The 16,374-nt window shown below is 42.6% G+C and overlaps 1 protein-coding gene across 5 annotated transcripts in view; it reads right to left on the bottom strand.

Annotated features, from left to right (window-relative positions):
• The window catches only part of KANK1 (KN motif and ankyrin repeat domains 1), a 129,042-nt gene that overhangs the window by 33,893 nt on the left and 78,775 nt on the right, over positions 1 to 16,374 (bottom strand). For 3 of the 5 annotated variants that reach the window (XM_050986763.1, XM_050986764.1, XM_030236898.2), the window contains one exon: positions 15,913 to 16,029. In XM_050986763.1, coding sequence (XP_050842720.1) covers positions 15,913 to 15,949 — 37 coding nt within the window. In that variant the 5' untranslated portion in view covers positions 15,950 to 16,029. Of the gene's footprint in view, positions 1 to 3,026; positions 3,146 to 13,978; positions 14,193 to 15,912; positions 16,030 to 16,374 lie in introns of those variants that run through there. The other 2 variants (XM_030236899.2, XM_018918424.3) reach the window with 2 other exon arrangements.

A 16,374-nucleotide genomic window follows, 5' to 3' on the forward strand; every position in this document is an offset into this window, starting at 1 on the left:
CCAACTCTTTGAGTGCAGACATCTAGTCTATTCTTTACACATCCATCAAATCTATGTGTCTCTGGTTTAGAGACAAGGATGTTGTGTGAGACAGTTTCAAATACTTTGCACGAATCCAGGTAGATAATATTGGATCTTTAATTTTCCCTCATCCTATCATCCACTGTAGCTCCACCATGGAAGGCCCCCACATTTGTTGGGCATGGTGTGCCCTTAGTGAAGCCATGTTGGCTGTCAGCAAACACCTCCTTATTTTTCACATACATAATTTTCAGGAGGATCTCCTCCATGATCCTACCTGGCACTGAAGTGGGACTGACTGGCCAGCTCTCGCTTTGGTCCTGGTGATCAGATGGGTGCACTAGTCTGGATGTGCCACCATCACCTCCTCCTCAGGGGTCAGTTCCTCAACCAGAGAACTATTTCTTAACCTTGAAGAGGTTAAGAAGAGACTCTAGCTTTTATTCTTCTCTTTGGTACATGTTTGCCAGCTATGACAGAGAATTTTGGTGTCACATAGAAAATGCTCAGAATGCTTACCAGCCAGCTAATCAAAGGAGTATATATGTAGTGAATAGCCCTTTTGGTGTTAAAACAGGGTCTTTCAAGGTCACATTACCTATTTTTACACTTAAGTGTTAAACCTATTTAACACTTAAGTGTTAACCTGTTTTTACAGGTGTTAAGTGTTTTCTTTCACATGGTACAAAAAAACTTACCTACAGAATTTATATCTGAACATCATATACCCACAAATAAGTTATTTCTGTGAGCTGAAAGCAAAAACCACCTTCCAAAAATACACTTCTTAACCCTCTCTAGACCTTGTAATGTCTAAAACTTTTACTTCTAGAATCTGTGAACTGGAAACTTGCAGCTCAAACAGAAGTTAATTTAAACTAGAAAATACATACTATAAGAAAGTTGTGCAAATTAATTAATCCTGAATGAAGAGATAATATTTTTTAAGAGAAATATGTTCCTGGGGAAGTAAAAAGCACAATCATCTTAAGAGTGACTGCAAAATGCCCCCGTAACGAAATTCACAAAATCTGCTCTATATTATTGACAACTCCCTTATTTGAGGCTGATAATAAATCCACTTTTTAACATACTTGGAATAACTCAATATCTGTCAGTTTTGTGTTGGGACATCTTGTGTGTGCACCACCTCAAGGCCATTAACCACAAAAGCTAAGATGCTAGGCTGTTCTGTCTCCATCCCAGTTTCTGACTCAGAGGTCCCAAGGGCAGTGAGTGGCAGGAAGCAGGGCATGGCTGGGAAGGGACACAGTCATTAGCTCAGTCTGCTGAGTGCCGCACCAGCAGCAAGGAAGAGCAGAGCAGAAACCATGGTAGTGACTGCTTCTGTTACCAACAGCCCTGCCACCTCTGGACAGAAACAACTGAGAACAGTGGCTACTCTGGCTAATTGCTGTTGCAAGTCCACCTGTGGGGTGAGCTGTGGCTTTGGGCATGACCAGCAGCTCCACTGTCAGGCAAGTCAGAAACTGCCTTAGTTGCATTTCACTGATGGGCTTCCCACGTCATCCTCCACCAATGCCCTATTAATGCCCACGTCAAGCAATGTAACTGAGAAGGAAACCCCTTGTCTGAAACACTGAAAGCAAATGATGAACACCAGGTTGACTCCCAGAGTTGGTGAAGCACCTTGCTGTCCTCTGTGACACAGGAGAAACCCCACAGCTACCCCACCCCCCTTGCCAACCCTTGAAAATGTGGCACACCTGCCCCGTTCTTCCAACAGTACATCATCCCCTATTGCTTCATTATCACAATAAAAGTGATAAAGGAAAAAAGTAGTTACAAAGTCCAGGACTTGAATCCACATAGTAGGATGAGCTTCACAATATGGAGGTAAAAGGCTGGTGAAGCAAACCCCCAAATTCTTCTCTTTTTTTCTTACTTATCCAAATCATCTCCCGAAGAAGTCACGGATCTAAGCAGGGTGTTTGCCTGAAAATGTCTTTTAACACAAAGGTGCAAGAGTGTTACCTGCCGAAGCACAAGCAAAGAAGGCTGTATTCACTTTCTATCCAAGAACAACTGAATCACAAACCCAAAATATTTAGATTTATAATATCATTGTCCTTCTGTGCTTATAAATCTCTGAAGAGGTGAGAAGCGGAGAACAGATACATAGGACTATTGAAACAGGAATAACCATTAGGAAAGAATCTGGACTCCTGGGATATAAACCTGCTGTGGAGTATTAAAACTGATTTACAGTTTCAGTTTTGTCTTACAGCTGTGCAGAGAGTGTAAAAAATGGAAGAATTGTCTTCTGCAAGAATGATTCAACAAATATTTGTTTTTATGAGTCCTGGAAGGACATTATTTTGTCCCATGCTTGCCTCCATAAGAAATATGGTTTAGCTGAATAATCAGTATGATATTTCAAATACTGGGAATTGTTCCCTCCTCCCCTTCTTTATATTAATCTAGTACTGATTCCTTGTATGAGATGTGAATGCTTTCCCAGCTTCAGAAGCCTAAGCAATTTGCATTTGCCAAAAAACAATTGTAAACTTTTCCTCTGCATTTAAACTAGTTCAGAACAACAAACTGATATTCTGAAAAAAGTTAAAAAATAACTAAACCCAGTGGTTTATAATTGAAAGTCTATGAAAAATACTCAAAATTACCAACTTAGAGGGCAACAGCTGCCTTTCTGCTTTTGAAGTGATGCTTTGCAGCAAATAGGTGCACAGTCCCACTCCCTTCTCTAGAGCTTTCACAACACTGATCTTCCATGAGAAAACCAGAGCTTGTTGAAGGAAACAAACTACTGTGTATATAAGGACGAAAACACAGAGGTGCCTGAAACCCCAAGTGCAAACTCCCTTCAGATGGCAGCACTTGCGAGACAGCCCGACTAACCCAGCACCACTAGAAACATGAAAAAACCCCTCTACCCATCCCAACGTAATATGCTGTCAGAACATCAAGGGTTGGTTTTAGCAGAGGCAGCCCCTCACCCGGGCCCATTCCAGGGCCTCACTCACCGATCCATGAGAAGGAAACCCCTGGATGTTACCGTGTTCCGTTTTTCAGCAAATTAAGGCTGAAGCACACTTTCCTTTGCCTTAAAGGGACTGCATAGTCCTGACACATCAGCAGGCAGGGAGCCCAGTGGTTGCTACAGAGCATTTATTTATACTCATTTGGAATTTCCTGAGACAGTCCCAGCCCGGCAGCCAGCCCAGCCCAGCGCCAGCGGTTTCCTTTGCAGCACTTCACATGCTGTGCAATGCCTCTGGGTCCCCAAGGGTTAAAATACATGAAATCGGTAGCAGGACAGAAGGAACTGTACCAAGTAACACACTAAAATGATGTTGGGTTTCTGGGCTTTTTTTTTTTTTTTTTTTTTTTGGGGGGGGGAGGGTTCGGTGTTGTTTTTTTGGGTTTTAGGGTTTTTTTTTTTCCCCTGATGAAGACAGATGTAATTCCCAAAAGGGAATTTCATTTCAGGTCACTTCTCTTCCACCCTGTGCTCTCCCTTCCTCCCCAAGCCTTTCACCCCCACCCACCTCTCATTTCTCACTCCCACATGTGGACTGAGAGCACAGAAAGGTTCATTGATATAATTTGGGCAGAACAATTACCCTTGTTGTAACCAACACCGCTTGCAATTTTGTCTGTGTTACATTCAATCTTGTTTTATTTATGCTTCTCATATGCAAGCTATAATTTGAGGGATAAAAATATAACTTTTAGTATATGTTTTTTGGTTTTTTTTCTGAAACACATCCAAAATGTACAAGATATTCTTCATGTTAGTAAAAGCACTTTGAAAACAATGCACTATTTTTCCATATTCAATTTTCTTGCTTCCATGTAACACCAAGTATTAACTCAAGGAAGGATAACTGGAATTCTAGATGCAAGAAGACCCACTTCTCATCATCATAAAAAGAGCCTCAAAGCCTTCAGCTCCATCTCTCTTCACCTCTGCTTACAATGGTTGCTCTTAAAAGGTGGCAAACTCATTTAACAAGGGCTAAGGTCCTAAGACTTCACAGGACTAAAGGAAAATAACTTTATTTTCATGTTTTCTGTGCAGATTGTCAGGAACAGTTAAAAGTAAAAAGGAGGGGGGAACATGAATTCTCAAACAATTTCCAAGTGTGTTGCAGACTGGAAGAGCTGTGCTTCAAACAGAAGCAGGATCTTGTGGTGAATTGGCAGGAGCAAGGTCCAAGTCCTCTGCAATACCTTCAGCTAAAATTGCAGACTTCCAATAAAAGTGTTTCCTGAATGTCTTGATAGTTTCAGTGGCATTTAATATGAAGCAAAGTAATATACAATACTTCCAGGCATCAGCTTTTGGACTCTAAAGTAGGTTCTACCCTCTAGGTAATTTAAAATTATTTCCTTGAATTAGAAGTCAATGATGTATCCAAAATTAGTCTGAAGAACTCAACTTGTTTCATCTGTGGACCACAAAAGTATTGAATTTTAAATGAACTGGATTTGGTCTGTGCTCTAACAACCCCATGGATGAAGAAAAGCAGGTCTCCACAAAATATTATTTGGGAACAATTCCTAACCATGGTTTGAAGCTTCTGCCAGAAGACAGAAAAACTCTAGGGCAGCTGACACTCAACCCATGTTTTCAATTCAGGAAAAAAAGCAAAAATTCAGCCCTTGAAACACTGCCTGGCCTGCAGCCACCACTTTGTGCTTGCTGCTTTTTAAGCCCTATCTTTCAACCAGCAGGTGAGAATAAACAGTGCAAAGCAGGACGGTGTGTTAGTGGTGGGCATCTCTAGCTCCATCAGCAGGGGAGATCATTAAAACAGCCATGTAGTTTTCTGTTGTGAAAACAAACATGACACTTGGAGGAGGAAGCAAAGTGAAGAGAATGGCCAGAACATTCTTCTCAAGAGTTAGGATTCTGCTCAGAGAGGAAAAAAAAAATCCTAACATTATATGGTTTCGTTTTTCTAAAAAAAGACAGGATGATATCCTGTTTAGAGAAGAACAGATTTCAGCAGCTGTCTACACATGCTCCATCTGTTTATCATTACTCTGTGGTTTTGAGGGCTTGACATTTGAACAGGCACTTCATGAAGTCATGCACCTTGAGTGGACTGTCCTCAAAACTCTGTTAACTCAGCAGGCTGAAAAAGACCTCACGAGTCCAAATAACAACCCAAAGTGTGTATTAGCACATCCACCCTTTCCAGCAATTCAAATATGGAGGCACCAGTTAAACCTAAAGGCAAAGAGCATATACACAATTATTTTCTTGGCCTTTGAGACCATTAAAATGTCAAATAAACTCATTCAGCTACTGTTTGCCGTAGAAACAAAACTGAGGTCAGGGCACAGCTCCCCAGCGACCGAAAAACCTGACTTGGTCTGCAGCAGAGAGAATGTGAGGTTTGGTGCATGGGCAGCTATCCAGCTGATAAATTCTTATCTAAAAAGCAGATTATTTCACACCCCTTTGGAAAACAAAAGGCAGAGAGAGCACAATGGATCTGTGAAAGGCGATGGATGAAACACAGCTCTTTAAAACACATGCCTCCAAACAGACCATTTCCTCAGCAATGGTGTGGCTCTGCTTGGAAAGAGTGAAATAATCTGCCTGATTACAGAGATCCAGTTCAGGGGAACACAGAGCTTGGCCACACCCACTACTGTCAGGTTTATGTTCCTATACCCAAAACCAGGTTGGATATGCTGTTCTTCTAGATTTTAATTGGCCCAAAACCAGGTTGGATATGCTGTTCTTCTAGATTTTAATTGCCCATTGAGAGAATGGGCATGCGCTATTCTGTTTTTCCCTCTTTATAGCCTTCCAGAATTTGGCAGCTGGTTTCCACAGAATGATTTGAAACCTACTAGCCATTGAGGTCAGACATGCCCAGCCATCTCCTCTCTAGCAGATGCCTCTGGAAGGGCATTAAGAAGCAAGCAAACATACTTCTTCTCCTGGTGTACAGAAACCTGCAACTCAGACTTGCCAAGCTGGGGTGGGCCAGGATGGGTTTTAAGTCACAGTGTCAAATACATGTTTTCAGGTGCAGCTGATAAATGCCCCCCATATTATTGTTAAGTGTCCATCTAGTTTGGAATCACACAGAATGAACCTCAACTATTGTAAATCAACGGCGACTCCGACGGAAGGGGAGAGAGAATGATACATCTGACTCCATCATCAGGTTAATGAATTACTTTATTGTACTATATTATGTACATTGTATCTAAACTGAATCTGCCAGGCACTTACTCTTGCTCACAAAGGCACAGAACTGCACTGCTCTCTCCTTCTCCCGTGACTGTCCCCTGACAGTCCCACAGACACATTTCTTGGCTCTGATAGGCCAAGGGAACAAAACATCCTCACTTTGGCTGAACAATCTCCATATTGCATTCTACTTTAGCACAACACAGGCACAGCAAGCGAGATAAGATCTGTGTTTTCCTTCTTCTCTGCTTGTCTCACAGCTTCTCTCTGTTCAGAGGGCATGTTACCACATTCAACTGCATGGTATTTTGTGTATGCTCAGGTAAGAACGCCAATGTGATTGCTTGGGAAAGCTTATGGTAAGAAGATTTGTTGTGGGAGCAAGTAGACAATTGAAGCCTTCATATCTGGTGAAATATATTTTTTTCCTTAGAATCATAGAATTACAGAAATTTTTAGATTGGAAAAGACCTTTAAGATCAGCAACTATTAACTCAGCACTTCCATGTGCACCACTAGAATACGTCTGTTCCCAAGCACTGCACGTACGCATCTTTTAAACACCTTCAGGGATGGTGTTTCCACCACTTCCCTAATAAGTCTGTTCCAAACTTGGCAACCATTTTGGTGAAGAAATTTTTCCTATCCAATATTCCGTAGCACAACTTGAGGCCTTTGCTTCTCACCCTGTCAGTTGTTCTGGGAGAAGAGGCTGACCCCCGCCCCCGGATACACATTCCTCTCTGGCAGTTGCAGAGAGTGATACGGTCCCCCTGAGCCTCCTTTTCTTCAGGCTAAACAACCCCAGCTCCCTCAGCTGCTCCTTAAATGACTTGTGTTCCAGACCCTTCCCCAGCTCCACTGCCCTTCTCTGGTCTCCCTCCAGCACCGCCGTGTCCTGCTTGGAGTGTGTGGCCCAGAACTGACCACAGGATTTGACCCAGAACTGGACACAGGATTTGAGGTGTGGCCTCACCAGTGCTGAGTACAGGAGGACAATCCCTGCCCCTGCTCCTGCTGGCCACACTGTTGCTGGCACAGGCCAGGATGCCATTGGCCTTCTTGCCCACCTGGGCACTGCTGGCTCATGTTCAGCTGCTGTCACCAGCACCCCCAGCTCCTTTTCCTGTGGGCAGCTTTGCAGCCACTCTGCCCCAGCCTGTGGCACTGCCTGGGGCTGCTGTGACCCAAGGGCAGGACCCAGCCCTGGGCCTTGTTGGACCTCACAGCACTGGCCTTGGTCCATGATCCAGCCTGTCCAGATCCCTCTGCAGAGCCTTCCTGCCCTCCAGCAGATCAGCACTCCTGCTGGAGCTGATGTTGTCTCTAAACTGTGTGAGAGTGCCCTTGATATGCCCTCATCCATAAGAGGGCATAAAGACCTTAAACAGAACTGGCACCAGTACTGAGCCCTGGGGAACACCACTGGTGACTGGCCACCAGCTGGATGTATCTCCAACCTGAGGCCTGGCCATCCAGATGGTCTTTTACCCAGTGAGCAGTGGTAAAGCCACTAAGCCATAAGCAGCCCATTTCTCCAGGAAAATGCTGTGGGAAACACTGTCAAAAGCTTTAGTCCAGGCAGAAACATCCACAACCCTTCCCTCATCCACTAAGCAAGTCACCTAGTCGGAGAAGGAGTTCAGGTCAGTTTACCAGGACATCACACAGTAGCAGGATCCACAATGGACAGTAAAGCTGGACTGGATGTGGAGATGCTACACACAGTTAGCATCTCCACAGTTAACCCTAGTGATATTTGTAAGTCCTTGAAACCTGACTGTCCTGATCTTGCCTTTATGCTTGTATCATATGCAAATATTAGTCCACTTTTTTCAACCATGGCCATGCACTTCACTTTATTTTCTTGCACTGCTGGTATTTTTTGAAAGCTGCACATTTTAGATTTACGAAGCAGCGTACGTGAAGTGTTAAAAATTGACCTATTTGCTAGTATTAGACCTGAAATTCCAGTAACAGCAGCAGAGTTGCACAAGTGTTTCCTTTCTACTACTTGATCTGCAAACCATATGACAGTGCTCCAGGCAGAGAGGTTGGTGGTGTGAAGCAAGGGTAGGCAAGGGGCTAGGAGTACACCAACATGCAGTAAGAGACTGCTCCAGACAAGGGATGTCTGGTTTACATAGGGAGTACAGTCTCCTCCCAATTATCAGGTAATTTGATCCTCATCCTCGTCTGACCAAACCTTCAGACCCAGATATTAAAAAGTCTGTGTCCCCTGTCTTCCCTCCCCCAACTTTCAAATAAATACAGAAGGGCAAAAATATCACAGACAAGCCCTTATATGTTGAAGGAAATCAACATACTGTTATAAAGAAAAAAATATACTGGAATATATTAATTTTAAAAAGAGGAACCAGTTCATAAAACATTAATTACAGTGCAAGATAATAAGGGAGGAGACATTGGGCAAAATAAAGGAATGGACTCTGAGAAGAGGTAAGGGTCACATTACCTACTTCTACAGGTCAGAACGTTTTGCAAAAGGTAGGGAAGGACAGACAGAAAACATGAAAGAGTATGATTAGATTGCACACTCACCTCTCCAAGCTTCTGAGCTTTTAATTTTGCAAAGTCTTTGTGAAGAGTCAGAAGAAGAAAATTCTTAAGAGACTGAGAATATGCTCTAAGAGTTTTAGAGAGATAGGAAGCAGGAGAGCCCTTTTTGTACCTGGCTGATCTGCTAATTTCCCCCAGACACCCCAAGCTATATCCCACAGCAGAGGTCAACCACTGCTGTCTGCCAATGTGGTAAGTGTAATTTCTGGATGAAATCAGAGGAGGGAATGGCAGGAATAAAAAGAGGAGGATGATCACAAGCATGCTGCTGTCCCAAAGCTCAGAGCTGGTTACACTAAGACATCCTGGCAGGAATAGTACTCTGCTACCAAGGGGAGTCATGTTACCAGAGGAAGGAAATGGAGATACAGCAGCAATGCCAACGTGCGAAGTCCAAATGGTCCCTCAGCCCCTAAAAAGTGCTGTGAAAATATGATACAGGAAGGGCTGCCCTTCTGTCATCTCTAATACAAAGCCTTCCAATGGCTCTAAAGAGGAGGAGGAGAGAGTGGCCACTACAAGAAGCTTCTCAAGGATTTCTGCTCCAGTAGTAACCCTTTTGTAAGGAACATCTCTAAATGCAGGCACTCACGTGTTCACAAACAGAAGGACAAGCAACTGTCATCAGGCTATTTTCATCCAAGTAATTTTCCTGAGGGACCATACACTTTTAAAGGGAAAAAAAAAATATCTTCCCTTCCCACAGGGAGGAGATTCATATGCATTATTCATTAACTGCTTTCTGCAGAAGAATCTGGGAAGTGAGGAATACTGTAGAATAGTTTGGGGGAAAATGTACTGAGTTGTGTGTCTTGTAAGTGGAGAAAGGCAGACAATGAAGAGAGAATGATTTTTCAAGTCTGGAAAAAGTTTATTCTTTGTGTTTTTCCTGTGACATGTGCCTGTCCTGTTTCTGGTGCTTGCTCCTTACTCTCACCCCAGCTGCCACCAGACAGTACAAGGCAGTGACACAAGAACCTGGGGGTTTTATCACTCTTAATCTGCAGTTCAGTAAGGCTGCTTGGTACCGCAAACAGCAATACATGCCTGATGAGTCCCTAGAAAACTTTAAAATAGAAGATGAGCACCCTTAGCTGCCTCCCAGGGTGTAAAGGACATGTATTTCCAGAGGGAGCAGCAGCAGGCCACATGAGAACGTCCAGGTGCTGCCCACACAAGTGCATCTCAACATCCCAGAGAAGGAAAGCCTGCACTGTTCCATGAGCAAGCTTCCATCAGAGAGAATGAACACAGTCCTCTGCCTAGGTGAGATGTAAGAATCTGGGCAGCTCCAGAAGGTAGTCCAGAACAAGACACAACTGCAGTAATCTCTGACAAAAAGACAGATCAATTAAACCTGTTCTTTTTCTCAAGGACACTTTGTCCTCCTGCAGAGCATCAGCATCTGCATATCATTGTTTTGTATCTTGGGCCATCTCTTTCCCACCACATGCTATCTCCACTTCTAAGGACTGGACTATCCAGAGCAGACTCCTGTGTCCCCAACTTCCAATGACACTGTATTTAATGTATCCTTTTAAACTTCTTCCTGATCTCTACCTTTCCACCAGAATCCAAAATCAGACCTGTAGCACATTCTTTGGGCAACAAGTCCTGAGTAAAGGAAGATGTGTGGTCATTGGCCCTCTGCAGTCTCATAAAGGCCTTTAAATTGGGCAAATGCAAGTCAGTGAATTTTTAAGCTTTCTACTGCAGAGGGAAATGCAGAGAGATTACAGTCATCAACTAGCAGTTGCAGAAGCAATTATTAATTCAAGTAAAAGGATGCCTTTCACTGTGAGATCACGTGCTTCAGCTCCAGCCATCAGTCCTTAAGGCAGATCTTGCATCAGTGAATGTACTACAGCACACTGATGAAAATTTTGATATGACTTGTGATAGAGACTATGTGAAATCACTGCAGGCTCACCCACCCTTCTCCCCACAGATTTCAGGGTCCCACCCTAGCTTGTTTTTAAATACTGGGCACCACCAGAGTGACTCACAGGATCACTTGTGGGCGAGGCAGGAGCTGGATCCTAGTGACAGCTATCTGCCCATCCCAAAAGCTCAAGACTGCAGGCCAATGGAGCAGGCTCTCCTGATGGCAAGAACCTTTCACCAGCTACTAAAACATGCACTTGGGCATACACCCATCTCCAGTAATTCTGAAAATTATTGGAAACAGGCTTGGAGCAGGGAGCATGGTAGGGGAGGAATAGGTTTAAATAGTCTGTCATCACACAGTCCTGACTCAAACAAATTGCCCTTGCAAGACTGATTAGGTAAAAAGACAAACTCTCCTGAATCCTGGTCACTTGCATCTGCTAAACGAAGTAAACTCAGAGCTGCTGAGTGCAGAGCTTGGTGTGCCAGTGGCACTGCAGCCATGCCACAGTGACAGTCACAGTGCAGGAAGCAGTGAGAGTGGCTGGCAGCTGGGCTCCCAGGGCAGGCACCTGCGCTACTCAGGAGGAAAGGCTCCAGCAGATGGACTACTGCCTGGCAATCAAACACTTTCAACTGCTATCTCATTTAGGTCTGTGAGTTCCCAGATGGATGGTCTGTAATAAAGAATGGTGGATATTCTCCTTAAGTTAGTAACAGTGGTAACATTCTGGTGCACACTTTCTGCTTAGACTATATTTACATCATGAGGCTAGAAATAATGCAAAATTCTGTGCATATTACCTACAGTGAATGAGGAAAATGGAATCAAAGGAGAGACTGCAAGTCAAATAATACAGTAACTGAAAGAAAAATCTTTGGTGTCTACAAATCTTTGGTAAGAGTTGTTACAATCAATGCAGAGGATGTGTGTGATAAAAACATTTGCTCTAAGTAAATGTTCTATTTACTGGCCTCAGTTAAAAGGGTTAATAAGTTAACTGGGGTTTTCATAATACTTTTCAACAGTTGCTTAAGCGTTTATATACCAGCAGATGGAAAACACATTTATTAAACATTTGGCCTTTGAGTCATGCTGACGTTAGTATCTCAAACAAAATTAATTCAGGCAGCAGCTTTTCGTAATGGCCTCATTCTCTGACTAACTGGTGTATAGTTATAACTTCATGTAGGAGTTAAGAAAACTGCTCAGATACAAAGAAAATCTGACCAGAAGCCCACAGGGTGCTCCAGTGTAACTGTGCACATATAAAATAACTAGAGGATGCCAGGCTGCTGCAAAGGAAACAGCAGTCCAGATGTGATTCATATCTCTCATCAAAGCTCCTGTGGTCCCACAGCCCTGGCTTTCTGCAAGGAATGGAGGTGGATGCCCAGATCAGCTGCGAGTGAAGAGAGTACACTGGAAGCAAAGACACTTGACAGCTGCAGACTGGCTATCACAGCAGCAGTTCCTTGCCTTACAGGGGCAAGGAGACTAACAGTGAAAATGATGTTCAGGCGCTACAATGCCACTGCTTTAAGAATTGTGCAGGAATCTAAAGCATGGAGCAGAGTTCAACATGCAAGTAAACAGTTCAAATGAATGTTTTTAATTGTTTTTAACATGCTTCTCTACATCCAGAATTACAGGACGCTGTGCTTCTGTATGTAGAGAAGCATGTTAAAAACAGAGTGGGAAGGCATGGAAACATAAATCCATACACTAGACTGAGGAGAAGGCAGAGACAAAAGCGGGGAAAGAGAAAAGAGCAGGGAAATATCTGACCCTACATACAGAAAATAATATGCATTTGCTTTACAGAATAAGTAAAGAAAGGGTTTGTGCAACAGTCTTGCTATAGTGACCCCTGCAGCCCATCCCACTCAAGGAAACTGGAAATGCCTTTTTATGTCTGTTAAGAAACGACTAACAATTCTCCAGTCTCTGGATATAGAGAATGAGGTGCTTAGGGAAGTCAAATAAAACATGTTTTTTATTATGGTTATTGACAAAACCAGCTTTTAATCCTTTATCTTTTCTAAATCTAAATCCTATGTTTGTTTTGCTGCTTCCTTGTTTTCCACATCATAATAAATAGAATTAGACTGGAAGTCTATTCCATGGAGTGCCCTTCAGAATGTGTGTTTTGAAAAGAAAGTTTTCACAAAGAGGCTGTTAGTGAAAGGAATGAAAATCCATCCAGAGCTATTTCCAAACTGCCCTGTAAGTTTTCTGCTCGTGCATTGTGCTTTTTGTATCTGACTGGGAGACATTTCTACAAATATCACTACAGAAATGTTAGCAGAGCCTCATTAAATAGATGAATTATGCATCAGTCCTAGCAAGCACAGAAGCTAACAATTACTGGAAGTTTCACCCAGCAGTTAATGGAGACACTAAGACTATTTAGAGAAACAATCACCTCATTTATTTTTTCTTGTACTATGCAAAGAGAAATTAATTTGTATCATGTACCAAACCAACTACAGACTCCCAAGGGTATTTCCCAGCTCCTAAGGCAGCTTCTTGGATGACTGCACAGCATGCTCTGGACTTGCACTGCACTCCTTAACCCTGGTGAGTTTACTGGACTGAGCAGTGAGCTCACATGCCACCAGGGAAGACTCTATACAGTTATCCAGTACCTATAACTAAACACAATCCAGCAACTCATAAAATATAGCAAATTTTTCTGCAAGCACCAATTTATTCAGCTTTTTTCTGAGCAGACAGCACAGCTTTGACAGCCTAGTCCAAAATCAGTAAGAAGTCACAAAAACTTCCAAATTGGATAAAAAAGAACAAATAAGCTTGCAGCCCAAAGAAATACAGTTCACTACAAGACCCCTGTGCAATGTGATTGTTAACAGAGTGATAAAATTTTGAAGTCAGCAGCAAACAAAACTATTGACAAACAGTACTGAAGCATAAATCACAGTCTGTCATTGATTCACCACATTTAAGGTTAATGTCTTTACTGAGATAGGCAAGAGACAGAGAAACTTATGATAGGTGCTTTCATGATAAAGTCATCACTTGCTTTGTAGTTTATCTCCTGTACACACTCACTAAAATATTTACAGCAAATCAACTTCCCATAAATATCCCTTTTAAAAAAATCTCTATACAAATGCAAAATAGCTAGATCCTTTCCTGGAAACAAGTTCCAAATTCAAGCATTCCTCTACAGAGTTCATCTGCAGCAGCAGTAGTCCATATAGGCTTGTACACTGAAAAAAAATTAACAAAATGGCACATAGGCATAATTATTTGATAGTGCAAGTACTCACATTCTCGAGTTAACCAAAGCAAACCACTGCTTGCTTCTTAGTCACTTCATACTTGAATGAAGCTGAACATGTGGTCAGACTTGCCAAAATATTCAAGTAACATAAATGCGGCTTAGTAGTCCCTAACAAGTCTTTCTAGTTCTTTTTCCTGCTGCTGATTGATTCAGAGGGCGCAGAAAACACCACCCCTGAAGTTTGTCTTTCCACTTGTACAGCTCCATGCAATTAAGAAACTTGCTTCAGTACCTCCAACGCCCAGATCAGTTCTTGCTCATCCAAAAGCAATCTCTCCCAGGCAGCACAACAAATCACAGGTATCTGCCACCCAATATTTTGTCTGTTATGAACTGCTGAGGATGTGGAGACATGGGCATACATAGCTGCATGTTAGAACACCGTCCTCAAGGGTTTGCAAAGCCAACAAGTCCTGACAGTATCTGCAAAATGTTGTCCAATTTAGTTCTGCATTAAATACTTGTAATTTATTACAGCGGCTTTCTACGAATAGGGGAACCAACAGCTTTATCCTGCAAGAAGCCTTGTTTGCATAACAATCCTGAAACTAAAACTTCTTCTTGCAATACCAGTACAAGCGTTTAGCTGCTTTTAGACTTATACATCAGCCCACCAACTTTTTCGATAGACAATTCTACTGCAGGGAGCAGAAAGATTAGTAAAGCAATCAGCAACACTCCATGCACAATTTTTCTTTCCTTGTAAGCAGAGGAAATTTTTCCACATGACTTAAGTTAAAGGCATATTACAAAAAAAGTCAAGTTACATGGGGGGTTTTGGCAGCAAACAGCTGCAGTTAAGTCATACACCAGAGGTTTTGCAGTCCACCTTCTCAAAAGGATTACTGAAGGTTACAAAATGATATGGTTTCTATCTTAAAGAATATACTTCTAATTATATAAAAAGTGGGTAGGGGAAAGGAATAGAAATATCTTATTTCAGCAGCCTCAAGATTTAACAACATTGGTAAATTTAACCTTAAATCATCAACAGATAATAGTAATGCCATAGACTTAATTCAACTTTCACTAGCCTATAAAAAACACTTCTTGTTTTGCATAAACTGCACATAGTGGCACTCCGTATTTCTAATATCCTGCACACAAAATGTTTTAATCCCATGCTCTAATTAGAATAATTCTACAGTGAGCACAGCGAGCAACTCCCAAGCTCCTGCCTGCCATGCACTTGACATTTTCCATGTAATCCTACTGTAACAGCCTCAGCTTTAGCGGGCTAAAACTATGTTTGTGCAGTGATCAGAAGAGGAAAATATTGACATAACCACAGGAGGAACACTGCTGTGCTGTTATCAGTTGTCCTGCAATTTCTGCCCCCTCCTGACCTGCCATTCCTCCTCAGCAACCTTTGAACATGCCAAGCAACCCATATCACAGAGTATCACACAACCAAAACAGACAGTTCAGGAAGTCCTTAAAAATAAAAAAAAAGTGAACACTTCTTCAGGATATTGCTTGAGAAATGTTTTCATGCTTTGCAGAGAAGCAAGCAACAAAAATTAGACTGATCAGTAAGGGTGACCATTGATGCATTAAGAGCTGGTTAATCTCACAAATTATTACAGACTCAGTGTAACAGCCACGTGATTCTGCAGCAAAGCCCTAGGCCTCCCAGAGCCTAGAGTAACCCCCTGTAGGTCCTTGAGAGAAGAGGACACTGCATGCTGAATAACTGAGTGCCAGCCCTTAAGTCTTCCCAAACTACTTTGCACACTATAAATATTTAAAAGATTATTGAGGTGGGGGATGGGGGGGGGGGGGGCAGAACAGATGGGCTCTGATCTACCAGGAAACTGTTTTTCAGTGTTTGAACTGCCATCACTTCCTTTTCCTGCTCGCACAATGTAAGAATTCTTTTGATTAATAATGCAAAGGGGGACAGCGTTCCCGCTGAGTTACCTGTAGCGCTGCCGTTAGTATTTGCTGGGAAGGCCATGTTTGCTCAGTGACACATCCACAGCCAGGCTGTTGGGTGTCATGCAAATGCCATGCATCAAGTCCAACCAGACATGCAACCTGGAACAAACAAGTAAAAAGCAGTTAAAAACACGTAGTTTTAAGAAGTTAGGTACATTAAGCAGTAGGCATTTCTGACTGTGTAAAGTCTCATCTTCAGTGCAAACTTCAGCCCAGAAGTAGCATGCTCCTCTTAAATCAGTGTCCTAGCTATCACAAACCCCAAGGGTGTGCAAGTGACTGAAGCTGAACTGTGGTTCTCTGACAGCCTCTGGACCTGTCGTCACTGAGGACAGCTGAATCTGAAATTGGCCTTGGTTTTTCTGGCCTGCCCTCAACTTTTTTGCAGCTGGTCTCTAAACTCCCCTGCACCACCGCAGATTCCTCATTTGCAGGCATGTGTAT

This window comes from Serinus canaria, chromosome Z, assembly GCF_022539315.1.
Source record: "Serinus canaria isolate serCan28SL12 chromosome Z, serCan2020, whole genome shotgun sequence".
In the NCBI taxonomy this organism is placed as follows: Eukaryota; Metazoa; Chordata; class Aves; order Passeriformes; family Fringillidae; genus Serinus; species Serinus canaria.